We start from the raw sequence: 26,814 nt of genomic DNA on the forward strand, positions 1-26,814 counted from the left end.
TCCTTTGAGCTTAAAAATGACCGACACTCCCAAACGACCACAGTGACAATCCGCTAAGGTCCACCCTGACCATCCTCTTCACACACACAGTGTTTTCATGTCCAAAGTGACATATGCACAGCGAGCTCATGGAAAACGCGACAATGTGCACGGCTTCAAAGAAAAAATGGCACGCTTCCATTTTCTCTTCCGTGGTTATGTTGGAAATAAAGCGTGCCGAATGGTTCACTGGGCTTTCGATTCAGCTTGGAGGGTGGCCCTCGCCAGAACCGGCCAAGCGGACATCCTCTTTACCACAGCAGTTTGTAAGACATGAACTCCAGGTTCAGTTCTGCTTACATTTCCCCAGTAACATGGGTAAGATGACTGGACAAGTCCCCTGGGTCACGAGAGGCCTGTGGGGCCAAAGCAGTGGGTCCAAGGTTTGGGTGAAAGCAGTTAATATTTCATTGAGCATTTACTTGTGCCAGGCAGGCACCTAGTAATGTGATTCTCCACTTTTCTCAATGACACGAAGCAGATAGTGTAACACCTACTGTATAAATGTAAAAACTAAAGTTCTTAGAATACAAGTAATCTATTCACATAGTAATTAGCAAAGCTGGTTGGGATTTATCCGCAAAGCTGTTTCTTTAGAATGAAACATTCTGCCACCAAAGAATTAAAACATTAAACATTGCTTCAGTTGGCACCCATGAGACCGGAGTTTGAATCTACGGAGCTGACTTTTGGAATCTTCGATTAAATTCCCCCATGAGATGCACCAAAGGCCATCAACTAAAATGGATCGTTGGCTGAGTGTGCTAAGTCTGCTGGTTTCTCCCGCCACTTAAAGATACTTAAGGTAGAAACCCGCACTGTAGATCTTACCACTGGTGACTTCGTTGAGATTTCTTTGATGAAGATGGGAAAATTTTAACCTTAAAAGCCTAAACAGACCATAATAAAAATGCCTTTATGTGAAAAAGCCATTTCGTTTTATAGCTGCGGATCTCAGAAGCATCCCTTCCTTTAGCCGACGAAAGCAGATGATGAAAACGCAGTAGAAATGCTGACTCGTGGCGATGGGAATCTGCTTTTCACCATTTTCAGGTGGCTCCGAAGTATCGATAGGTCATAATAACAATCAGAAGGTGCAGAAGCAGCAAGTTCACTGCCGTAAACTCATAGTCGTGCGTCTGGACCTCACGCATGAACCTGAGTGCCTACGTTCTGTACCATCAGAAGAAAAGTGAAATTCACCCATCCGGTCCAAGAGGAGACATCTGATTAGCCTCCCCCACGCTACCGGCGACAGAGAGAGAGCTTCAAACACTACTGGACGGGAGAGAAGGCCATCTGCCTTAAGTTTACTTGGTGTCGCGGCATATCCTGTGCGAGCATATTTCAGTAGAAAGGCTTATCAGAGCCACTCTGGGGGCTGAGGTAAAGTGTGAAGGAGAGAAACTCACCTTGGTCACTGATGCAGGACAGATAGAAAAGGGCTCGCTCAAGTTCACTGTTTCGAGCTTCATCCCAACTGTGAAGAAATGGCTTCGCAAATCTGCATGATCCTGCAGGGAAACAGATACAAATACTGAACGCGCTGGTATTGCAAATCAGCTCGGTAACTGTCTGGATGCTGTCCTTGAACATTTTACTGGGCAACTGAAATCGGATTCAAAGAATTAACCCTCCCCGTTTCAAATTTCTAATTATTGCAAGATACTGCGGATTTAATTATTTTCTGCGAGTTAAATTGCTTTTCCGGGAGAGAGGAAACGGCCTTTGTGGCCATGCTTAAATTTACACAGAGCCAAAAATTCACAATGCTCTGCTTTGATCTTCCTAGGTGCTACGGCACAGCAGTTACAGAGGCGATCCGTCATCAAAAACACAGCAGCAACATCTTCAGGAAATGTGGCCTCGTGCCACTGGAGTTACTTCACAGCTAGTACCTCGTGGGGGTATAGCGTGTCCCTGCCTCCTGACTCTGAGGACACACAGCTTATCGGTTGTTGGTGGCTAGCCAGGCTTCAGCTAGTACCTCGTGGGGGTATAGCGTGTACCTGCCTCCTGACTCAGGACACACAGCTTATCGGTTGTTGGTGGCTAGCCAATGGTCTTGGAGATGTGTGCAAGCAAGGGTCCAAAACAGCCCTGCAGACAGTCAGAACCCGACTCCTGCTCAATGAAGATAAGCAATGCCCGTGTCTAATAGTCTGGCAGCTTCATAACCAGCTCACAACAACCTTATGTGTGCGAGATGGAGCTGTCCTGCCTTCTCACGAAAATGAACGTCAATATCCACTTCAGCTGTACAGCAAGAGGTGGGGCTGGCTGGACACTGGACACCAGGATTTATCTTGCTGAGCTGGAGGTCACGGTCTGTATAAAGAGTAGTGTTGGGTAAAGAAAGAGATTCGAGGCTTGCCCCTGCAAATCAGTCTCGCCATCTCTAGATACATCAGTTGGGTGAGAAGCACAAAAATACCTGGGGAGCTATGACTTTCCTTTCTCTGTACAGTGGATTTTTAATTAATTCAACGACGCCACCCTACATCCAGTTCTGAGGATCGCGCAGAGGCCACCGGGCTGTGCCTGCTCCCCACGCAAAAGCGGGGCGATGAGGTCGGTGTGTTACACGACACCAAAGAGGAACTGCCTAGAGAATTCTCCAGCACGCCACTGCTTTACGGGGGAAGGGACACAACACGACCGCCTGCAGAACCACGAGGACCGCTCACGTCACAGGTCGCCACGGCAGTCTGCGAACGGATGCACGGTAAGTGTTGGGTCTGGCTGCAGCCAATGATGCCACGTCCGGGGGGAGGTGACCATGATGCACCGGAGTGTGCCAGGGGTGCGCTGCCTCCCATGACACTCACTGGAAGAACTGGCCCGTCCTCAACCTTTACCAAATCCTTAGGAATTTATAATCAACATTGTATGAACATTATATGTATAAGGAAAAGCACGAGAAAACACTCTTAGGTGCAGGAGATAGTTTTTATTTTTTATACTGAAAATAAAGCGTTTATTTTTAAGGGCGGCTGGGGAAGATGGGTCCAGAAAAAGAATTTAAAAAGAAACCGTATGAAGAGTTGATGCACATTAACACACATCAACCACAAGGCGAAGGCAGTCAGAAGCCTCAGGTGTTGAGACAAAAACGTGAACTGGAAATGACTGACATCTGAATTAAAAGACTGGCAATTAATATTCCCATCAGACATCGAAGCCCCCGTATCTCACTATCAATGGGGACTGCGGTGCTGGAGTGGATTTTGCAGATAAATATTTTTCTCTTTCAAGCACAAAACCTTTTAAACTTTTCGAGAACAAAAAAAGAGGAATGATTTTAAAATTATAATAAAACTTTGCTTGAATATACTCAACGAGTTTACGCAGTCATTATTCTACTGTTTGACAACACGGAAAATGACACATCTGTAATTCTAATAACTGGCCCAGATGAATGTAATATTTTCTCAGACATTCTTCTGTTTCCCCCTCACTGCTCACAGCCACGAGGCTAGACATCCTTGAGATGTGGTCCCCCCATCGGAGGAAACGCGTAACTTCTTCCAGCTGCCTCCATCGCCAGGGCTCTCCTGGTCATTTCCAGCTCTCACCTGTCCCCGCCCCTGCATTTCTGCACGGCTGTCCCGACAGCGTTCTGGGCTTCTGGTCTACCCGCCGTCTGGTCCCCTCCTGATTTCAGCTCGTGTGCCTTCTCTTTGCCCCATAGACTTCGTTCCTACCGTTGCTCTCCGTAGACCGAGCTTTCCTTGCAGGGCTGACCCATGGATGCCCAGGCCCTTTTACATTCCAGGCTCTCCGCTTGACCTTGACCACTGACCTTGAAGTCTTTAGCCAAGTCAACACCTATCCTATCTCGATGCTCCGAGCTGTACGAGAAAGGTCTCTCAATCACAGATCCCGACGCTGTATTAAATCTCTGTGGCCCCCAGGAAGCTACACCAACAAGTGTCTTTAACCACTGCCTTATTTTATTCAAAGCTGTCTCGTGGGACCCAGCCATGGTGGCCTTTCTTTAGAAATAGAACATAAAGGCTCAGGACAGCAATGTACTCCATAGGTAAGCTTCTCCTTTCAGGGCTGTAGACTATATTATAAATGCCTATCGTTAACGATGTCGGTGTCTTCAGCATCGCACGCTCTCTCTGGGTTAGGGGGGATCACTTTGTGCGGCTTCCACTCCCTCTCTTCCTTCTTTCCTGTGTCCACGTGCTCGTCCGACAACCCCCGAACATCCGCCTCTCTGCTCACCCAGGATCAATACCATTCACATCAAAAACACACCCGGCCATATGTGTGATGGAAAGAAAATGTGAATATTTTTAAACGGTGAGAGATTGTTGACAATCTTTTGTCCTGATGACATTAAAATATTTTTAAACAATTTTTAAAAATGCTTTAGTGACCAAAGACTTCCTTCGAAACAAGTGTTTCCTTTGTCAATCATGGCTCGGATTTCCTACATCTTAAAACATTTCTATGAGGTTTTAGTTGTAAGCACACACACTTCTTACTTGTGGAAATGCATCTGTTTTGGTTCCAAACTATGTGAAAACTCTTAAACTCTCTTTTTTAATATACTGGAATAAGAAGCCAGACATTTTAAAAGGTAGCTGTAGAAAACACACCTCTCTATTTCCCAGCCCTAACCTACACTTTCTTAAGGCCACTTTTTAATTGGCTTTTTTTTAAAAAAAAAAAAAAAGAAAGAAAGAAAAATCCTAATATGACCACATAGAAATCCTACCCATTCCAAAGGGAAGTCAACATAATGGAAATTTTTAAAATTTAGAAGCAAAGACACATAATGATTCTGAGTTTGACTAAATCTGTTACTTTAATGCTCATGGTATTCATGGATGATGATGTCAGGAACTTTTTACTACAGCGGCAGGATGATACTTTCTAAAAGGGCTTGCCACTGAATCCTCTGGCCACTGGAAACCTTTACAAAACACACCAGATAGTCAGGGAATACATGCAATACTTTCCAGGCAATGCCAAACTCTCTCACTTATGTTATGCAATTCATCCAAGAGAGATCCCAATACCTATTTATTGAATTAAGCTGACAAAACATCAAAAATTGGATACTTCCTTGACATTCGTTCCAATACTATGTTCTACTATTTATTCGATAAACATTCATTAGACACCACTGAGGTACCACACACAGTAGGCTATTGGATGGTACACAGTACACATGCGTAACAAAATACCGTATTTATCTAATGGAGAAGGAAAAGACAAACAAAGAACAAGCTATGAAAGACCCAGGCTTAGAAGAGATCTCACAACGAATAGTTTTACTCGTAGCGCATAAAAAATTATCATCGCTCTGACGATGGCAGTCCACAGAATTATAGGGTGCGAATCTTGATCTGATCATGAAAAGCACGCGACTTAGAATGATAAAGGAAAGACTGGGAAGGTGGCATGGGAAATTTGGTTAGGGAAGCTGGGTCTTAAATAACGATTGAGGCGTTTGAGTTTTATCTAAAAGGAGTCATGTAGACACTCCTAAAAAATATAGGGTTTTTTTTAATGATACGAGTTCAACACTAGTGAATTTCCAAATAGGTCAATACACAGACCTTCTGAGCTCTATGCGTGTATGTATGTGTGCATCCATGTTAGTATATGAGAAAAGGTACAGATTTGTTTTCTCACTGAAAACAAATTTAATCAACCTCGACCATTTACTTCGGGCCGTTAATGCAGTCAGAGTATGTGCATTTATTTATACAAACACCGGCTAATCATTCTCTGCATTAAGAAGACAGAGTTCTTGGCCCCTGAAGATGATTTGCAAAACCAATTATCTACTGAGAGATAATGGGAAATTCACTGCGGTTTGAAAGATACACGATGGCCTTTGCAGAAGTTCTAGAGAATCATTCACACCTCACAACTGCTGGCCCGGGAACGCTGTTATTCCCGAAATCAGGGGAGATGACTCAATCCTCAGTACATTTACAGATCCACCTGTCACATTCAAGAAATACTGTTTATTTGAATGTTCCAGAGTCCAGTGAAAATTGCTTACAGAAAAACTCCTCTCGCTGGCAACGCCGTTCCCATCTGCATTCATCGCTACACGTTTTATTTTTGCCTTCGAGTGGTTTTATATTGATCAGAGGTAAAATACCATTTATTTTATTGGAGGGCTGTCTTACCAGCCTATGTTAAAAACTGCTCTTCAGGGAACCTTATTTTCAGTCGATTGACAATGTAAAAGAGATTACATGTACATCAACTTTGGTTTTCCACTCCGGTTTCATTGGCTTTATTGCCGCCAGAACCCAAGTTGCTCTCACACTTTTCCTACCGAGAGAGACACAGTAACTACTCTGCATTGAGAATAACTCGGTTTGGTAAAGCAATAACAAGGAACATACTGTAAATACTCGGAAGCCCTTTCCTTGTGTTATAATTCCTCCCTCGCAAAGACTATTGGGCAGTAAGTATTCATCTTGCGGTGAAGAAATTAAGACACAGAGGGGTTAAGTGACCTAAACAAGGACACAGCTACCAAGAGGAGCCAGGACTCAAAGCCCATCGTTAGCTAGCTCTCAGGTGATAGGACGCACTGGGAAGCAAGGACTAAAAAGGAGCTTTTTTGAAATTGCCATTTAGTAAACAAAACAAAACCCTTACAACCTACAAGCTCTAAAATTTGTATTTCAAAGACAGAAATTGCCAAGTTCAAATGTGAGTTATTGATACTGATCATTGACTTAAAACCTCCAACTTTTGCTGTTAATTTGTAACTTTTCCATGGTTTATGAAAAAAACGTGTCAGAGAGAATCCTGACACTAACGAGGGCCTCCAAAATGTTTCTATGGAGTCCATCGCACCGGATGAGCAGTTTTTACCAGACGCTGTCGTGTGTCCGTTAATGATAACTGAAGAAACGTGTGAAGCGAAACGTCACTGCCCCTCGGCCACCCTTCATTGATGCCTCCTTCCGCGTAGCGAATCAGTGTTCCCCCAGACAGGTAAACCAGGTAAGTGCGGTTAATCCAGCAAGGCCACGCGGACCGTGACCTGTCCTTCGTGCAGCACTAACGTATGTGAGTGAAGAGAAAGTGGGTGACGTGGTTCCCCAAATCACACCTCAACCCGAGTCCCATAGAGAAGCTTGAAATTCAGTTAGAAAATGACGGAGGACGGATAAATACACACTACAACGTTGGAAAAGAAGTTTGAACGAACTGCGACATATCTGGTTGTTTGGGCTTTACGGTCTGGGTGGCACCTCACTTTATTTCACCTATGAAACAGAGGTCAAGGGGAGGAGACCGTCTCCGAGCACACACTGGTCACCTACAGCTTTAAACATTAGCTGCTGGTGACGTCTTCACCTTTGAAGGGACTGCCAGGCCCGGAAAAAGGCACCAGCTGATTCTGGAAGCATCAAATCCAGCTATTAAAGAAATGCCACTGCACAGAGCTGTCCTAATATGTCATCAGTGAGTGACCGCCAAACCAAACTTCTCTAGCAGAATGACAAACTTCAGGGTGAACGCTGACATCCTTTAGAAAAGGGATCAATCTATGTGCATTAATCTATGGACGGAGACGTGAAGTATTACTAATTGAGAGACAGAAGAGAAGACAGGAAAAAAGAAAGAATAACCTATCATTTTAGGGTTCACTCTCTCCCCCATGCCTACCAGCTCAGATCCCCCCCTCTACATTGACTTTAGAGGCTTGAAGAAACGTAGGTTGTGCCCTTATATAAATTATATAAATTAGCCTGTGGCTATCACAGACCCCCGAAGCAGCTAACACTTCCTGTCATCCCTGCCTCATTAGATACACCTCACGCGATATGAAAATACGAAGAACGTGGCACAGGGGAGAATGAGTTCAAACTCATTAACACAACACAATTAAAATGCTCTCGGTGAGGATTTTAACGCGCAAGAGCAGCGAATCGCTCCCCGAGCAGAAATCAAATCTCAGCCCGCGTCCCACAGTCAAAGGCTACGGAAAGCTTCCTCGGGGGGTGGCTCCCTCGGCATCGGATCTTTAATTCTTCGGTTCTTCCTTTTTTGCTTATGTTGCGACAAAATAAAACGGACAATAAAAAACAGACAGGCAGTTCGGCCCCCGTCCACATTTCGTTACGTACCGAACTCATTTGCTGTATCATACTTACACGAATAATTCTGTCAGTTCCAATAAGCCAGTTTGGGGGGTCCACCGGGAACTCAAACACTGCATATGCGTCTTTTCAAAGGCTCAATTAATTTGCATAATGTCTAAGAATAGGCCTCAGTGAAGTCAAAGGAAGGCTTTAATTAGTATTACATTCAAATCGATATATAATGAACTACCCTTTAATTCCTGTGCTTACATCAACATACTATGTCATGCTAAAAAAAAGATCCAGTGTGATTCATTTTATTTTTCCTCTTTTTGTTTCACCAGTGATCTGGTGCTCCTTTGTTCATTAGAAAATTATTCTCATATGAGTTTCATCTGAAGCCGGACGTTAAGATGCCAGCGTTCATTAAGTGCACAGCATTATGACACTTCGATTCCCCTGCACTGAACTCGGGTTAGCCAATGGAATATTTATAACGAACATGCAATAAAAAGATCTGTACATTGAACACTCATAAGCATGTCCATTTCTTACTGCCAGGCGTAAATAGCAGTGTTATCTACTAGCCGTGCATTCAATCAAGTTCAAAAAGGGTAATGAGGCTCCGCGGTACCATAGGCTTCACCCTGAACCGCAAGGTTTATTACGTGTGATTAGAGTAGACCTAGCCCACAGGACGTCCAAAAACAGGTACATTACTTTGTTTAAAAAAAAGAAGAAACAGGGGAAATGAAAACGTCCTTCATGGATTAACATTTTAACACCACAAAGGCATCTGCAAGGTGCGAGAAATTCTGCTTCACGGCACCACTATGAAAAAAAAGAAAAGCAAGACTGACTGCGTGTGTGTGGAGGTAAGCAATGGCTACACCCTTTTCTCGCAATTAGTTAATTCTCTCCCAACAAGTGACGGTGCCTTCTTGTGTCCCTAGAGCAACGCTCTAGGTCGTGTGAGTGCTGCTGGCTGGAGGTGGCCACGGTGGCCGGTGGCCGCTCGGAGGGTCCGCTCCCCTCCCAGCCTCACACCCCACTGACGGAATGTGGCCGACAGAATTATTGCTGGGTGTCCTTTCTGCCGAGAGCCCTAAATGCATCCTCTAGACGCGTCCAGGGTTTCTCCACCTCTGCACTGTTGGTATTTGGGGCCAGATACTTCTCTGTGTGTCCTGTGCAGTGTAGGATGTTTAGCTGCATGTCTGAACTCTACCCATTAGATGCCGGCAGCACCGCCCAACTGCGACCATCAGAATGCCTTCGGGTGTTACCCAGTGCACGCTGACGGGCAAATCCAACCCCACCGAGACCCACATGCTCAAAACGCCAACAGAGCCTCTACCAAAAGCAACTGAGCGATGAGTCGCTGGACATCTTCTTGTTCACATGTTAGGCATCACTTAACATCCGCAGGATTCATTTTCTAGTTTTTTGTTACAATAATGCTTCCTTGGCTTACCCTTTAGATATCCTAGTTTACTTCTAAAAACTATACAAAAGTAACAGAAAAAAACCTTGACCTGGGGATGCAGACAGATTTGCGTTTGGGTCCAGGATCTACCACAGGCTTTCTATGGCGTAGGACGAGAGATTAACTCCTCCGAGCTTTGGGTTCCTCCCATGTGCAATTACACTAATACCTACCACGCCAGGGTATCGTGGGGAAAATGAGACTATAAACACAGAGTGCCCAGTACAATTTCTCATCTTGCCAGTGCTCGATGCTTAGACGCTACTAAAGCGACAGACAGTCCACTGGAGAATGACGCTGGACTTCAAGAGAATTATCTATGGCTTCGTTTACATTTTTTTTGCTCTGTGCCCTGGTATGTCATCCTAGAGGGTGTGAAAGGGTTAATGGATATCCCAAAGATATTCCCAAGGTGTGTGACTTATTACACGAGAATAGGACTTAGGACACATCAGCCGTGCCTTGCACGTCACCGCTTCACATGGGACCTGCCATCCCTCGGAACCACTGGAAGCTCAGAAACGACCGAGGTCCAGTGAGTGGAGTGATTTGTACAAAATCGCAAGCAAAGTGACTACATTTCCCAAACTCCTTTGCAAACTAGAGGCATGTATGTATGCCGTGCATACATACATATATATGTATGTATGCCATGCTTGTATTTACTTTTAGGAAAATATGCTAGGAAAAAAATTCATCCGTCGGGATCTAGATATCTCGCCGGCAACTACAAGAGTGACATTATATAGTCATGTGAAAGTTTATCTGATCTGTTTATGCTGGTCTTTCTGGTTATAAATGGGGCTGGAGACGAAACCGAAGGCAGATTTTAATCTTACCCTTGACTTTTATGCCATCGAGATGAGGAAACAAAGAAGGATGGCTGTCCAAGGACGCGAAGAAAGAAAACACAGGAGTGAAGGACTCCCACACCTTTATTTACACCCCAGTACACGCACCCCCCTTTCTCGGGGCAGGAGAGTGTGTGTTGAAGGTCGGGGTTCAGTGACACAGAAGCGTGGGTGCGCTGGGGCCCCGTCACGTGTGCTCCTCATTTTCCGTTAGATCTTAAACTCTGAAGACCTAAAGGATTTAAACTTCTCTCTATATCCGTCTCCCTACTTGAGATAACTGTGATTTGCCACTGCCTCTTCATGAAAGGCACCGTGGATACTGAAGTATGGCCTAACCTGCAAAGGATCTGTGTGTGTGTTTAGCGGGGGTGGGGATGGGGAACATCTCCACACAATTTCATTGTGGTTTACTATCACATCCTCCATAGAAGAATTATAATCAATTTTTAATTATTCTCATTAACGGGGATTAGCATGGAAAATCTGAAAGAATTAAAGTGTGACACTATGATCACTCTGAAATGTTTCTGTTTTATAAATAAGAGAGTTACGTCTCCTCCACATAGCCCAACGCCAATTAAGACAAGTTCATACTAATATTATCTTGCCCTCCTGGACCAGGAACCGGCGAGAGCCAGAATAATCAGCGGCCAACAGAAGCCATTTGAGGAATGATAACTCGCAGAGCAGATAACCAAAAGTTGACTATATTTTTACATCCCTAGTGTTTAGAATTAGGAGCAAGTCACTATCTAGCAGGCTGTGGGCCCCTGAGATCAACCAACTATTAGAGCGAACTCTTTACGCATCTGGGGTTAGCGATTTTTATAGTTACGTTTATTGTTTGGCCAAAGCTGCCCTCTGTAGTATGCGTCTTATAAGATTTTCTCCAATGCTCATAAAAACGCGATGACTCCCACGGTCCGTTTTTAGTTATGGAATTCGCGTGTCTCAATTCTAGAACCCAGAACGCACGAAGAACAACCACAAACGAGCTCTCTCACTCCTGTCTCTACATCACGAAGGACGGACGTTACATAAACCCGACCTCTCTGTGACTCGCCATCCCGGAGGGACTCTGTTCAACAGACCTGTCCAAGTCATCAAAGAAACGAGGACGGCACAGGAGGGACGTGGCACTAACCTCGCAGAGGCTGCGCCTTCAGGCCCAGGTGTGTGGCGAGGTATGGGCCACCGGGTAGAAAACTCAGGAGTCAAGTCAACAACAGCGACAGGGTCACGGGGAACCAGCCGTCCATCTGATAACAAAACGGCCTCCCGTCTCAGGCAGCCTTTCTTTAAAAGGGGTCGAATGGATGCCACACAATCATTTACTGCTCGATTATTTGGGATCAGTCACTCTGCCAGGTGAGACTGAGACTCTGAGTTCCCCACCTCTCCCCATCACAAAAAAAATGAAGTTCTGTCCTTCCAGAGGGAGCTTAAAGCAAATCTGAGAGCATCTAAGTTTCCCACCTGAAGGCCGAACTCAGCTACGAAATTTTTATCGTTGCCGCATTTAGTTGCTGAACAAGAGAAAAGAAAAAAAAAAAAAGAAATTGGTCGCCATGGAAACCGCAACATCACAATCCATCCAAACAGAACAGCTCACGTCCTTTCTTACCCCTTTGGCTGTACCAGATGGAATGAGAAAGGAAAGCTTTTCTCTCTTTGCCACACTTGATAGTCTCTCTCTGGCCTTTCGCCGAGGTCTCAGATGCTGAAATACAGAAGCACTTCCTCTCTAAGGGTTAAATCTACAGTCACGCCGACAGGTATGAAATTCCGAGCTGGAAAGAGGTAAAGAAATAACAAGATGTGGGCTCTTCCATGGATTACGAGCACTGCCCTCATGCTGAACAGGAGAAAACGTGCACAGAATGTCTTTCTTTCTTTAAGTTTGTTTGCTTGTGTTAAAAACTAATGGCCACACGCAGCATCTTTTTTTTTTTTCCTTAAATCAATTTGCCTCCTCTCAGCTGTCCCTTCTCCGTTCATTAAGCATTAATCTATCCGGAAAGCGAGACGCAGTGAATGACGTATGACGGTCACAGTTGAGACCACACCAAAGTAGCCTTCACTTACTGTTTTTGCCTTTAATGAAATCTCTTTATTTATAGATATCAAGTCTACCTTTTAACTCGTACCTGGTCTATCTACATAATTCTGGATCTGTTTAATAGCTACCTGTGTCAGAGGTGACAGAAACTGAGCTGTGGAAGGGACACCGAGAGCCGGGTATTTTATCTAAGTTCTAGACCAGGTACATTCTGAGTGCTGACAAAGCAAAAAACTCGGTTATCGTGACCTCGTCCGCCTTGAACTGCCACGATAGCCACAGATATTGATTGGGAATTGGTCAGGGAGCCGATAATGAAATGGATCACAGCAAGCGTCCTGGGTGTACGTATCCCATCGAAACACACATTCTTCCTCAGCTTCCAGAAAGATGGAAATCACCCAGAAGCAGCGGGTAGCCACTGCCCAAGCACACCTCAACTACCACAGTTACACTCCACACTCAGAAAACGTGGGTGTGAAAAGGCTATGCAACAAAATGCAACACAGACCGGCCAGGAGACCCAGCCGAGCAGTGCCAGCTCAGTCATCGAACTAGAGCATTGTCTTCTCACTACTCACGCTCCTTGGATGTCCACCGACCTACCTGTCTAACCAGGTACCGATGCAACACCCCAGCACCTTATAATACGTTACCGTAAAGACCCAGAGGGACAGTAAGGACACGGAAAACAACCCCACGTGACAGAGGGGAGGTGACAGTGAGCCTACTCCACAGTCGTTTCCAGCAAGGAGCAAACAGTGAGACCACGAGCTCGTGGTCACTGGGATGTCACAGAACGTGGGTTTTGTATTGCTGAGGTGTTTTCTTCACTTCGATTCATTCCTAAGAGTCTTCTCGGTGTTCTCGACTGTTTTGCTGTCTCAGCCACAAACTGACCTGGGGTATTTTTAGCTGGCCATGAAAATGCCAGCTGATTAGATGTACCATGCTGTGACAATCGAGGCCCTTTCTTTGCTTTCTAGAAGTAGTCACCCAGACACTCGCAGATTTACTTCACCGAAGCTATACGGATGACCTCTCATGAGATTTTACTCTTCTAAGTTGATTTCTGTGCTTATTTCTTCACTAATCCATTCAAGAATTTTTTTTATTTCGTGCCTCCTACGTGCCAGGCACTGTTCACGGCACAGGGGCGGAGCAGTCATAAAATAAACAACCTGCTTTTATGGAGCTTACATTCTAGCTAAAGGAAACAGATCGGATGCAAAAAAAAAAAAAGCAAATTAATACAGAATATGTCTGCGGATAAATGCTATGAAGAAAAATCAATTTTTCCTGAGTCTAAGAGTGACCACTGTGCAGAGAGACGGTGGTAGAGAATGCTACTCCTTATTTTAAACAGAGACCTAAAACAAAGGAGAGGGAAGAAACCATTCAGGCATCTGGGGTGGAATCACTTTCCAGGCCGACAGAGCGTTTCTGCAAAGGCCTGAGAAGGGGACCTTGGTGTCGGAGGGACAACAGGAAGCTAGGGGTGGAGTGTGGCATGTGAGGGCCCGGATTGGAGCGGCGGATGGGCTCGGAGGACGCATAGGAATTGGACAATGCAGGACCCTGGACAGCGAACCATGAGTGGAATTTTGGTTCGAAAGCAGCGCTGGCCACTCTCTGAAGAACACGCTGTAGGGAAGCAATGATCGTAAGCTGGGGAAAGGTCTAAAGCGAATGCAACAGTCCGGGAGAGAGAGATGGCCGCTCAGACTAGGGTGGTGGTGATGGACGAAGAGAAGCGTGACGGATCTGGGAAGAACGATCTGGAAGGTAGAGAGCCAGTGGGCTTTGCCGACGGGCTGAACGGAGGTTGCAGGAAGGAATAAGGTGGCAGGCCTGAGCCCGCCGTCTGGAGGGAGGACCTGCTTGCGGGGCTAGCCCTGGGCCGACATCTGGGAATACAGCTGATAAACAGTATGTGACACCGATATAATTTTTTTCTGAGTCTAAGAGTGACCCACTGTGCCGAGACTGTTTGCCCAAACCATAGGGTTTGTACTAAAACCCCTGGTTTCCTTCTGGTGTCTGGAATTTGGGTACATGCCAGGCAGAGGGTGCCTGTGTGGCCAGCCCCACGGACTTCCAGAGATCACCCCGTGCGACCTCTCCCTTTGCTGATTTTGCTTCATATCCTTTCTCTGTAATAAACTGTAACCGTGGGTGCGACAACACCCAAGTCCTGTGAGCCCCGGTGACCTACCACACCTGGGGTCGATCTGGGGACCCAGGCGCAAAGGCGAGGGAGAGAGAGGCCTTGAGGAGGACTTTTCTGACGCCCAGCTGCAGCTCTTCACACTGCCCTTCACTCGACTGCAAACCTCTGAATAGCTTCTTCGAAATTTCAAACACACTAAGGTTTTAAATTGTTTTTTAAATGACACCCAAAAGTTTAAACAATAACAGGGAGAGATGGATGAGGAGGGGAAGCCCAGAGGATTTTTATGGAGTGAGACTACACCGTCCGATACTATAACGATGGACACACATCATCATACGTTTGTCCAAACCCGCAGAATGCACAACACCAGGAGTGAAGCCCAAGGTCGGCTATGGACTCGGGGTGACGGTGACATGTCGGTGCTGGTTCATCAGTGCTAACCGAGGTTCAGCTCTGGTGGGGATGTTGGCAGTGGGGGAGGCCGTGCCTGTGTAGGGACAGGGGCCATGTGGAAAACCTCTGCACCGTCCCCTTAATTTTCCTTAAGGGATAAAAATGGCTAATGGATTTTAGTGACATTTCGAATAATGTTCCTTCCTTGAAATTCAAGGTGTTCGTGAAGGATACAAACTGGGCGCATGCGTCCCCGGCTACATGGCTGCATTCCTCTAAGGGGGAGAGACTTTACTTCAATTCACTGGCAATTTGGAAACTGCTGCTTCCTATTTGCAGATCTTTCGGACGTGTACGTGAGTGGTCAGTGAAACGTCTACAATTTAACATTCGCAAGCAAGAGGGGTCACAAGTGTAGATTACAATTGAAAAGAACTGCAGAGAATGAAAAGTAATAGTAATTAGAGAAAGCTTCTGAACATCTGACACGTAAAATCGTGCATTCCTTACACTAAGACTCTTAAGTTTGAGTCTCCCTTGGCCCTACTTTTTAAAACTTAACTAAATTCCCCCAAACCCATTCACTGGATCTGAGTGAATACTTAGTGAATTAGCAGCCCGAGAGAGCATAGGAGTCGCTGGCCACAAAAACCAGACTAGTCCTGTAATCACTTCATTTTTTTGATGATAGAAACTAACTCTGAGAGAAACTCACCCGGTAGTTCTCTATGAAGACCAAAGTAAAAAGCTTTTACTGAAACCGGGGCATGTCACTTTGACAATGGGACGTGTCCTAAGTTAATCATCGAATGATGGCTTGCAAAGGTCACGTAACGAGTAAGAAAGAAAACCAGGGAGGGACCACACTGATATGCGGTGAAGTCACCTCGATATATTTATTATTTTTCAAGAGTAAATTAGTGTTATAGGAATTGTTTCAGCAACCTGTTAGGTCTCTCTCTAAATAATCACGCTGGCTTTCAGGAAAACAAATTTATGTCGTTATTTATTTTTTAATAAAATGCACTTTTTTCTCACCTTCATTTTTTCGGTATTTCAATGATTATTTATCTTTCAAGTGAATGTACATGTTAAAGAATATCTGTATTTTCCAAATAAAGGGAAATCAGAATTTCCGGTAAAATACGGTATCCAAAAGCCACTCAAAGTATTCCCTCCAATCACGGGTACGTGAACTTGCTTTTACACTGTCGCTGTGTGTATTCATGATAGAAGGGGGACTCTGCTATTCTATCAGACTGCATTTGCAGACATAACTCCACAGATACTACTGGAAATAGGAGAATGCATTTTGCAGTGACAAACGCAGCCTTAATGAGAGTCGTTCCATCAAAACACCCATTTTATCTAAAGTGTAAACATGACAGGAGGAATTGCTTTGAACTACTGCTGGGCTGTCATTATTACATGGGCTTGGCTCTGACTTCCGTCTTGGAATCGCTACACAGAATGGCAATTTTCCATAACGACGTGCATCTAGGACGACTCTCGGCTGAATCCAAAGAATGAAAGTGACAAAAATAAGTTTGCCTGCTGAGAAACAGTGATAATCAAACAGCAGTAACAAAGGAAACATAAATTTAAGTTCTATTTTCGCAGCCTGCTCACGGAAACTCCTAAAAAACCTGAGACAGAAAATTTCTCGTTTTTATGAAGTGAAGCAACTGCTAAGAGTCTGAACTCCATCTCTCGCCCCGACTATGCAACCACTCTGAGCGTAACTAGCTCCATGTAAGTAGAATAAATCAGTAGAGAATACCACGCATGATATGATTTCTTAAATTGCTATATATACATGAAAATGTGGTTGTGCTGGGTTGAATGATGTCCCCTAAAAATTCACATCCGTCCACAACCAGGGAATGTGACCTGATTTGAGAAACAGGTCTCTGCAGATGTAATCAGGTTAAGCTGAGGTCCTGCTGCATTACCATGGGCGGAGCCCAATCGGCGTCCCCATAAGCAGGGGGAAACTGGACAGACACGCCGAGAGAAGGCCATGTGGACGTGCAGGCAGAGCCTGGAGTTACACTGCCACAACCCAAGAGACGCTAAGCTCTGCAGGCCACCACCGGAAGCTAAGGACAGACTCGTGACAGAGTTTTCCCCTCAGCCTTCAGAAGGAGCAGGACTCTGGCTTGCACCCTCATTTTGACTTCTGGCCTCCGTAACTATGACAGAATAAATTTCCGCTGTGTTAAATAAATCACCCCAGTTTGTGGTGATTTATTTTATAATGCTTAGAAAGCAAAAACAGTGATGGTTTTCATGATTTCAAAATTAAATGCATAAATATTTACTCCATACAAAGTGAGGTTAAGAAACTAAAATTGCCCACTTCCTTTCTATCAAATGAAAATAAAACATTTATAAAAGTACCTCACAAGCTTTAAAACATAATTTTCAATTCAACCAATTTGTCATATACTAATTGCCTGTTCCCTAAGTCCTCCTTGCGGTAGGCCCTGTGGAAAATAGAAACTATTGAGTATCTGCTCTTAAAGCAACTATCGGTTATGAATAAAATATTGAGTACAGTGATAATTATCAGGTACTCCATCAAAGTACTAGTCTAAACTTGAATAGAAAGATATTGAAGTAAGAGAAGAAAGTAACGGTATTTTGTGAAAATGGAAACAAATTATTAAACCTTGGAACCAGATCAGCGGGCTTTTGCAGAGAGGAGTTGTTCAATAAACGTTTCATGAATTAGTAAATTTTGAATTAAAAATATATTCGGATTATTAGTTTAGTTTATACCTTTGGAGTCTTAGCATTCATAGTTCTAAATAATAAGTCTGCACATCCGATTAATCTACAGCCCCATTAACTCAAACTTTTTTTTAATTCAAGGAGTTAAATACATACGTCTATTCAAGACTTAGTTCACTTATTTGACAAATATTTGATGAATACTACTTTAGCCAAGGAGTTATGTTTGAACGGATTCGACGATAAACGAGACAGACATGCTCTTTGCTTTTCTGAAGCTTGAAAAGTTATGTAGAAAGAGATGGATATAACACAAAAAAATTAAGTGCAGTCGAGACCCAGGTGATGAGGCAGAGCAGAGGACAACCAATAGAGCTCAATCTCTTCTTGGCTAGGGACAGAGGCCAGAGGTCCGGCGAAGGACTCTTAGAGAATTTATGTTTGCAGTTGAAGGATGAGTAGGAATTTAACAGGAAGGACAAAACAGGTGCAAAGGGCATGTGAACTACAAAGAAAAGGCAGGTATGTGGGCAGCTCGGTACTGAGGAGGGCACAGCAGAGCCGAACCACAAAGACCGCAGAGGGCAGCATGACAAAGCCACGCCAGGATCCGTGCGTCTCGGGAAGGTGTGGGAGCGTTAGCCAACGGTCCAGGCCTCAAAATGTTTACAACGGGGAGTGCCAGATGAGACGGCAGGCCAAGAGCCCACATTCATCTTACGTCTTCCTAAACTCGAACCAAAACTACAGTTGAGAGAACTTTTTTAAAGAGACACAAACCCACTCAACAGCCAAAAGCTAAAATGCTAACGAACAATGAGTGAGTAACGTAACACGCTCGACAAAATCTCGAGCCTTCGGCAGAAAAGCTGAGAACCCGCTCAGTGAAGCGAGAACCCTCAGAAACCAGTAACACCGGGTGTGTTCAAATCTGGGGGTGAACGTGAGCAGATATAAGGGGGCCAGGAACTGTTTGGGAAGCAAACAGTTGGTCTTGTAGGCACCCTCCCCTCCTCCACTCTGTAAGGCCACTATCCTCACCTTCTCTTCTGAAGAGAATGACAACAGGGGGTCCCTAGTCTGTGGGTGTGGCACGTATCATTCAGCCTAGGACACTGGCAGCTGGACCTTGAACCCCAGGCAAGAAGTTAAAAAACTCCACTAGGAAATCAACTAGAGAAGAAAAACCATGGAACAAGGAAGTGTCCCTCCAAAGTGGCCTTCGCTACCCAGCCCTGTCCACAGCTCTCAAATCTACCCTCCAGCCCAAGAGCAGACAGTCAGGGATTTTCAGATATTTGACAAAAGGAAGTCTCTAACAAGAAGAACAGAAACCAAAAGCAACGTGGAGCAAACAAGTCATTCAAGGAGAAAAAACTTAAATCGAGCATCCCAACAAGATAAACTCATGCTTCCACGCCATGAGAACAAGAGGCTATAAACAGAGCATTCCGAGGGAGCATTAAGAAAAACAAACAAACAAACAAAAACAGAAAACATGAAACACGTGCCCGTAAAACATGCCAGTACAAATAAGTCGAGAAAACTTCTGACAGCAGAGCAAGCAGACAAGGAAATAAAAAATAGATCTGTGAAGGAAAAAAAAAAAAACACCTTAAAATTAAAAGCCAGGAGTAGCATACCCACAGAGCCACAGACCGAGGAAGTAAAGCAGAGAAAGGAGAGGCGAAAGTCATCATTTTAAAAGACACATCCCCAAAATTAAAGGCACGCGTTGCAGACGCTCCGCGTAACCAGGGTGATGGAAGGAGACAGATGCCCGCCACGGCATGGCAGCGTGCGAGCTCAGACCGGGGCAGGAAAAGGGAGCGTGAGACCCCAGAGAAGGAAGGGCGAACGTGGGAGCAATGCCTCCCATCCGTGAGAAAGGGGACCGCTCACCCTGAACTCTCTGCCCAAACCAACTGTCAGAGATGCATGAGGGTGGAGCGCAGGTGTTTTCGAAGGACTGCTGCAGGCCGCCATGGCTCAGACGGCGTCTCACGTTTGCCCATCTTGGTGGCCTGAGGACAGAACGCTGGGGCGAGCCAGTCCAAGGCTGTTAACAGCTGGCTCATTGTGGCCACACACCTACGAGTCCCGGGTCCCCTGCTCCAGGCCCGGCGGCCGGGAGCAGATGAGGACGACGGATTTACTGCATAGCCGTAAAAGCTGGAAATATGAAGCAACTGATTCTCGTCCCCTTTTCCAAGGGGGTGTCATCAAGTACCCGGAGTTCATGCTGCGACTTTGGCAGGTGACTTGGTCACCATCCCCAGTGTTCTTCAGAGTTCTTAGCTCGTGACTGTACCTGCCCAGGTCTCCCGTAAACTCTGAGGAAAGGTGAAGCCAGCTGACGACCCAGACACTGTCCAGCCATCTTCTCCTGTAAAGAGCAGGAAAATGGCCTCTCCCGAAACCATCAGGCCCATGCCCGCTTCTCACTTGGTCAAAAGAAAATAACATTCGGGAAAACATACGCAGGTGGTAACGTCACAAAGAGAAGCAAGGAAATGATTAACACAAAAGTTAAGGTGCCGGTGACCGTGGCGGAGCCGGGGGAGAGGATCTGGGGACAGGCGGGTGGAGGGCTGCGAAGGGGCCGGCAACTGCCTGTGTCTGGACCGGAGGGTGGGTGTCTGTATTCCCACTCTAGTGCTCTTTAAAATCCTCCCATGCATATATCATACTTCGAAACAAAAATTATTTTTTCAAGGGCGAGGGACGTGATCAGATCTGAACATCTGACATATTACTAAGGCCACCGTGGAGAGAGTGGGGGCGGGAGGTGCAGCCAGGCAGGTCACCGAGAGGACATGCTGCTCTTCTTCATTATTGTTGGGTGTTTTGTTTTGTTTTTGTTTTTGTTTTGTTTTGTTTTCTTTGCAGGGGGAGGATATTATCAGAAAGGGGAGGAAGGGAGGAGGGACGGACAGAGGAATGAGAAGTATTTGCTCAATTAGCAAAAACAAAGCCAAAAGCCGAAGATCACGTCCACTGTCAGTGGTTACCGCTGCTGACGACACATTCTATACACGCCGTCCGTCTACCACAGTGCGCTCAAAATGCCGTAAAAGGAGCCCGTCCGTCATACTTCAGAACATACTTATATAACCAGCTTCAAAAGATATCTCTACAAACCCAGTGTCCCAAACAAAGGAAGGGCTAAACAGAGAGGTCGGGGATCTGCAGTGACGGGTTGAAATTCTGAGTGAGGACTTCCTTGAAAATAAAATCCAGGATGCCAACGCCCCAGCCCAAGCCTTGACCCCTTGCTACATGTGGTACCCACACGCCACCATAGGAACCGTCCACGGCGCTGCAGCCATGCGCCTGCCCTTTCGGACCTGGAAAGTGAGGTCGAGTCAGCATGTGGTACCCACACGCCACCGTCATTTCATTTTCCATAGGAACCGTCCACGGCGCTGCAGCCATGCACCTGCCCTTTCGGACCTGGAAAGTGAGGTCGAGTCAGCCTCCTACACCCACATTTAGTGTCTGAGCAAGCAAACGGTGGGGGAGCGGTTCCCCACCCTGCGAGCTCCAAACAAGGAGAGCTGGATTTATGATTTCCTCTGACCTGAACGGGTCATTCCTGTCCAGATCTCAATATTCTATTTCATGGATGTTTTAAGCATAATTTTAAAAGTATTAAGAGCCTGGCGATCCATTCCAGGTGTGGTAGGTATCTTCTATGTTCCATCAGCATCTGGAAGAAGGCATGATAGCCAACAGACACTCCAGCGAGTCTCTGGAGCCATCCAGAAAACTGAACCATCGAGAGAAGCAACATTTTCTATTATTTTTACCAAAATAATACCCAAAATAGACTTGCCATATGTTCCTTTGTTCCTTTGGTAAGGGGCGAGCAAGGGAAAATGAGATTTCTACAATAATACATTACGGAGAAAAACCTAAAAAATGTGAATTTGTTATCCTGGAATAGGGGTCTTTGTGAAGATTACAAGACATTAACAGAGCGGAACAGATAACATTTTAAACACTTCGAATGGAAACTGGCCAAGGAGGCTGCTTTTTGTAAATAGTGGGAAATGATTTGACCCGGGAAAGTTTTCACACGGTTCACTCTCGACAGCAGCAGACAAGCGGCCCACGTCTTACCTTAAACACTTCCACCGGAAGAGGAAACTCTGCAGCATCAATAAGGGATTTTTCCAGAGCACATTTCCATTCAGAGGCCATCTTCAAAGGATAGATTTCTGTATCAACAGCAAACCACAGAAGAGTTTAAGGACTGAAATGCTCTGCCAGGTGGTTCGTGCTTGAGTTTTATCTTCCCAGGATTTCAGAACAAGCCGGCACGCTCAGCAGCCACCGTAAGAATTCACACCCTGCCCGCCATAAAAGGCCACCTGCTAAAGGGATTTGCTGAAGTTAAATAGCAACTTGGGATTCTGCTTTCAGAAACGAAAAATAAACTTAATAGGGCTCTTCTTCAGGGAATATCTGCAGCATTCTGTTGGCATTCTGTGCGTAATTTAATGGCATAAAACACATTAGCAACATCTCCAGTCATCCACTGCCCCAAATTCCATATATTACCTGGGAAGTAATATCCACTGATGAAGAACTTATCATCTGATAAACGGCTAAACTAGAAACGACTCTTATCTGGCATTTTCGGTTATTACAGCATATTTTTCACTAAACCTCTAGGCTCTCATATGCTCAAAATAGTCCACGTAAGTCAGAAAATGATTAAAAGATAAATTAAAATGTACCAAGTTTAATGTTTACACGTGAAACGTCGTGAATGTACCACATCTCGCCCACACTTTTCCCCACATGCTGTGGGGGGTGTGGGGGGGGGTAGAAATTCACAAATGGAGGTTACACGGTCCGAATGCAAAATTAAAAGAAGAAACGGGGTGAGCGCTGTTTGTCGTTCACCGATCGCTAAGCTGCAGGAGAATTTGATGCTCTGATCTCAATCAATGGATTGAACACCTTATCGAAACAGGATTGAACACCTTATCGAAACAGCAGCACTCACTCAAAGTAGATGCGTTTATAACTATGAGCACATATATCCGCCCAGGCTGCCTCTGACAGACAGGTTGGAGGCGAACAGGAACATAAGAACAGTTAAGAGGCAACACTAAACCTTTGGGGCTGAATCTTTCATTTCCTACACGTCTGCGTTTTAGCGTGGAGCCATAGATTTTGATCCTCCCCCTCCTTGAGCTTCATTCCCCTGTGTCTTAGAAGTTTATTCAATCTCATCAGACTACCATAATTACGGTAGGCAGAAGATGCTGCCAAATTATTACGCGAAGACCCAGAAAGGCTTATTCACGACTAAAGAGCCTCCACTGCGTACGCCGTCCAGAATCCTTTGTCGGATTTCATCGATACCCTTCTACCTCCGGGAATTTTTTTTTTTTTCCCAATTTGACATTTCTGTGTCAGACCAAAAATGGAATGTGATTCTCCTTAGTGGTTACTGACATATCTGGGGAGAACGTAATGAGGCCCCACTAAATTATTAAAAGGTAAATTCTCTGCAGAGAATGAATGCATTGTTCCCCAGCCTCCCAGGCGAGAAGGGGGATGCAGGGCAGAAACCACTCATCAAAGAAGGAAGAGGAACCAGGAACGGGGCCCTACAAATGGTCCCGTGAGGGGTAGAAGCACCTCCCGAAACGCTCCAAGGGTTCAGCTCAGGGACCCGGCGTCGGAATCCCGGCAAAGAGGGAAGTGATTCTGAGGCCTGCAGAGGACACGACCGCGACCACTGGAAAGGGACCGGAGGGTCGGGACGAGCCAGAGCCTGGACCTCGGGAGGGGACGAGAACAGACTCGCTTCTCCAGGGACCTGGAAGCTGACGAAGTCCCGCCTTGGTAAAGAGGAACCGAGTCACGAGAAAGGACGGGGAATTCCAGAGACATGACCGAGGCAGGGTCTGCAGACGTAAAGGGCGGGGAAAAGGGAAGAAAAGGCCCCCTGCGTTGGGGCCCTGAGCTCCCGCGGCCTGTCGCTCCCGCGGCCTGTCGCCGAGGTGGCTGGGGAGGGCGGAGACACGGAGGAGAGGGGCATGGAGAGCAGCTCAAAAACATTGCTCAAGGCAGGAGCTATGGAAACCCAAAATGGCCAAAGTCACTTCCAACTACCAGAACCGAGGGAGGTGATGCACGGACCCCACGTCATCCCGACAGCTGAGCCCTCGGCCCCCGGATGCCACCTCTCTCCCACCAACCCGGGGACACATGTTAACAGGAAGCCCAGCGCCACGGACTGAATGTTCGCACCCTCCCCCGATTCCTACGTTGAAACCTGACCCCTCCCCCCACGTGATGGTGTCAGGAGGCGGGGCCTTTGGGAGGTAATGGGGTCAAGAGGGTGCAGCCCTCACGAGTGGCATTTGTGCCCTTATGAAAAAAGAGACAGACAGCGAGCTTCCTGGCCCCGTCACCGTGTGAGGACACAGTGGGAAGACGGCCATCGATGAACCGGGAAACGAGGCCTCACTAGACACCTCATCTATGGGTGCCTTGACCTTGGACGTCCAGCCTCCAGAACGGGGAGAAATGAATGTGTCGTTTATATTATACGCCACGGAGTCTGGGGTAGTCCATGACAGCAGACAGAACGGACTAAGTTAACACCCAGGTTCCACGTGATTTTCGTCTCTGTCCTACAATCTTTTTTCTTTGTCTTCTAAGGTTGTTAAACCCTAACATAGAATTTAATCCCATTGCAAGGCACGCTTCTTTCTTAAAAGGTGAAAATCAACTGCGGTTTTTGTCAGTCTGCTCGACCACCCGCTAGTGGTTTCAATGAGCAGAGACCAATATTCCATGTGTGCGTTTCATGACATGACAGGCACGTGGGTACACCGGCAAGTTTGTGGACAATAAATATCACGATGAAAAGAACTTCAGACGTTTTCTTAAGACGATCATGTTGCGGGTAATTTAATAGGGTGTATCACATCGATTTCTGTTTGTGGGGAAGTAATAAGCAATTGAAATCTGTCCTGATTCATCTTTAACCAGAAGCCTAAGTGAAAACGAGGCGTCCTCCCTTTGCGCAAGTGTTTGGCAGGCCGATTCGCATAAGTGCTGCAGCCTCGGCGTAAAGAAGACCCCCTTTCTTTCATGCACCTCCAAACCTCTACTCCTTCCTCCTCCACCTGGCTCTGACCAGCGAGGAAAGACTAACCTGTGCTTGCTCAGGACAGTGGAAGGCGCTAGGGACTGAACGTCCGTGTCCTCTCAAAACTGACGGGTTGGAGCCCTGCGCCCCAGTGTGATGGCTCGTGGAGGTGGGGCCTTTGGGAGGTGATTGGGTTAGATGAGGTCACAAGGGTGGGGCTCGCGATGGAATTCGAGCCCCTTGAAAGCAGAGACCAGAGCTAGTACTCTCTCTCTTTCTCCCCCGGCCCTCACACACACACACAAAGAAGCCCTGTGAGGATTCGGGAGGCGGCCGTCTGCAAGCCAGGACGAGAGCCCTCGCCAGAGCCTAGCGGACACCCTCATCTTTGGCTTCCGGCCTCCAGAACTGGGAGAAAATAAGTCATGCTGTTTAAGCCACTGAGTCTATGACACTTTGTTACGGCAGCCTGAGCAGATTAATACAGAAAAAGCGACAGCTCTTTTTGGACTGAGAGATGGCTCAGACTGGAAGCACTGACTCCAGGAGCTATCTAAAATAAGAAAGAAAAAGAAAAAGAAAAGTTGGTGTAAAGATTTGGATGGGAAAAAAAAAAAAGGAAAAATAAATTGTAGAACTAGAAACAAACAAACAAACAAAATCTCCAAAATGACTACCTTGCTTTCTGAACAGCCGTAAATACAAAAGCAGGTGGGGCCTCAACCTGACCCCTGACCTCAATGACTTAGCAAATTTCTTGGCTAACCAAACATAACCATAACACACTGAGCCCAGACTGAATACCTAGAAGATGCCAATCATTTGAGCACCTTCCAACACTCGGCAGCACAGCAAACGTGGCATCGCCCCCGTTTTACAGACTCCGAGAAGCAGAGTCGCCCACCCGGGGCCCCTGCAGCCGGAGACGTGAGCAGGAGAAGCTAACGCGGGCCCTGACTCCAGGTCCATGCTCTTTCTACTCCGCCAGATTTCTCAGGCTTGATTCACACATGGACCCTTCTGGAAGAACGAAAGTTTTCAAGAACCCACAGACCACACTCCTGTGCATCTCGAGTGGCTTCGGGCACTAGACAAGACAGCCCATCGACAAAGAGGGTCTCCGCTCGCTCAGACGCTGATCCCAGATGCTCCCCTAATACGTCAGGGATACGCCGCGGGAGAGGGAGCTCTACGGTTTGCCCTCCTCCGCTCAGCACTGCCAGAGTGCCAGCCACCCCCCGCTAAGGCCCGGGTCACTAGGGACCTCGCGAGGCTCCTGTCCCCTTCCGGGATTACCTGCATTTCCTATTCCCTTCCTTATTCTTCACTGAAGCTGGATTCGGCCCATTCCGTCAGCACCTGCGTGACACCTGGATAGCCACGTGTGACGACAGGCTTCTCACTGGGGACAGTGCAAACTCCGGCACTATCCCCTCGCGTTCTCAAGACGCCCTTCCTAGCTACTTCCTATTATCTATTTCTCTTACCTCGATTTGCACCGAATGGTTGAGAAATGCTGTGCCCTTTAAAAAGCGGGAAGAATAAGGGATACTAAAGGAAGAGTTATCGTTATTTTTAGCACTAGTGGTGGTGTGAGTGGGGTGCATGGCAAAGGGGGAGAAGTCACGGGGGCGCATCTCACGGTACGGCTCCCCTCCCCCGCCCCTCACCGCCAGGGAGGGCTGAACGCTTTTCATTTACTTAAGGATGCTGGGGAATTCGAAAGCCCCATGTTTTCTAGGCAAGCCTGAAATTTTATTCCCACCCGCATATCCGTTAAGGAAACAACACTACCATCTTAGTTTTACAAGTCACACTGGGTCTCGAAATTAATTTACGCAAACCCAGAGCGCTGTGGAAGACATGGGCCATAACCGCCTCCCTT

General features: G+C 46.2%; 1 protein-coding gene across 1 annotated transcript in view; it reads right to left on the bottom strand.

Moving 5' to 3' along the window:
* The window catches only part of SFMBT2 (Scm like with four mbt domains 2), a 158,512-nt gene that overhangs the window by 65,195 nt on the left and 66,503 nt on the right, over positions 1-26,814 (bottom strand). Inside the window, exons 6-7 of the mRNA XM_006906953.3 lie at positions 21,935-22,032; positions 1,452-1,553 (exon numbers count right to left, since the gene is read on the bottom strand). Of these exons, the coding sequence (XP_006907015.1) occupies positions 1,452-1,553; positions 21,935-22,032 (200 nt within the window). The remainder of the gene's footprint in view (positions 1-1,451; positions 1,554-21,934; positions 22,033-26,814) is intronic.

The sequence above is a fragment of the Pteropus alecto genome, unplaced genomic scaffold (assembly GCF_000325575.1).
Source record: "Pteropus alecto unplaced genomic scaffold, ASM32557v1 scaffold11, whole genome shotgun sequence".
Classification (NCBI taxonomy): domain Eukaryota; kingdom Metazoa; phylum Chordata; class Mammalia; order Chiroptera; family Pteropodidae; genus Pteropus; species Pteropus alecto.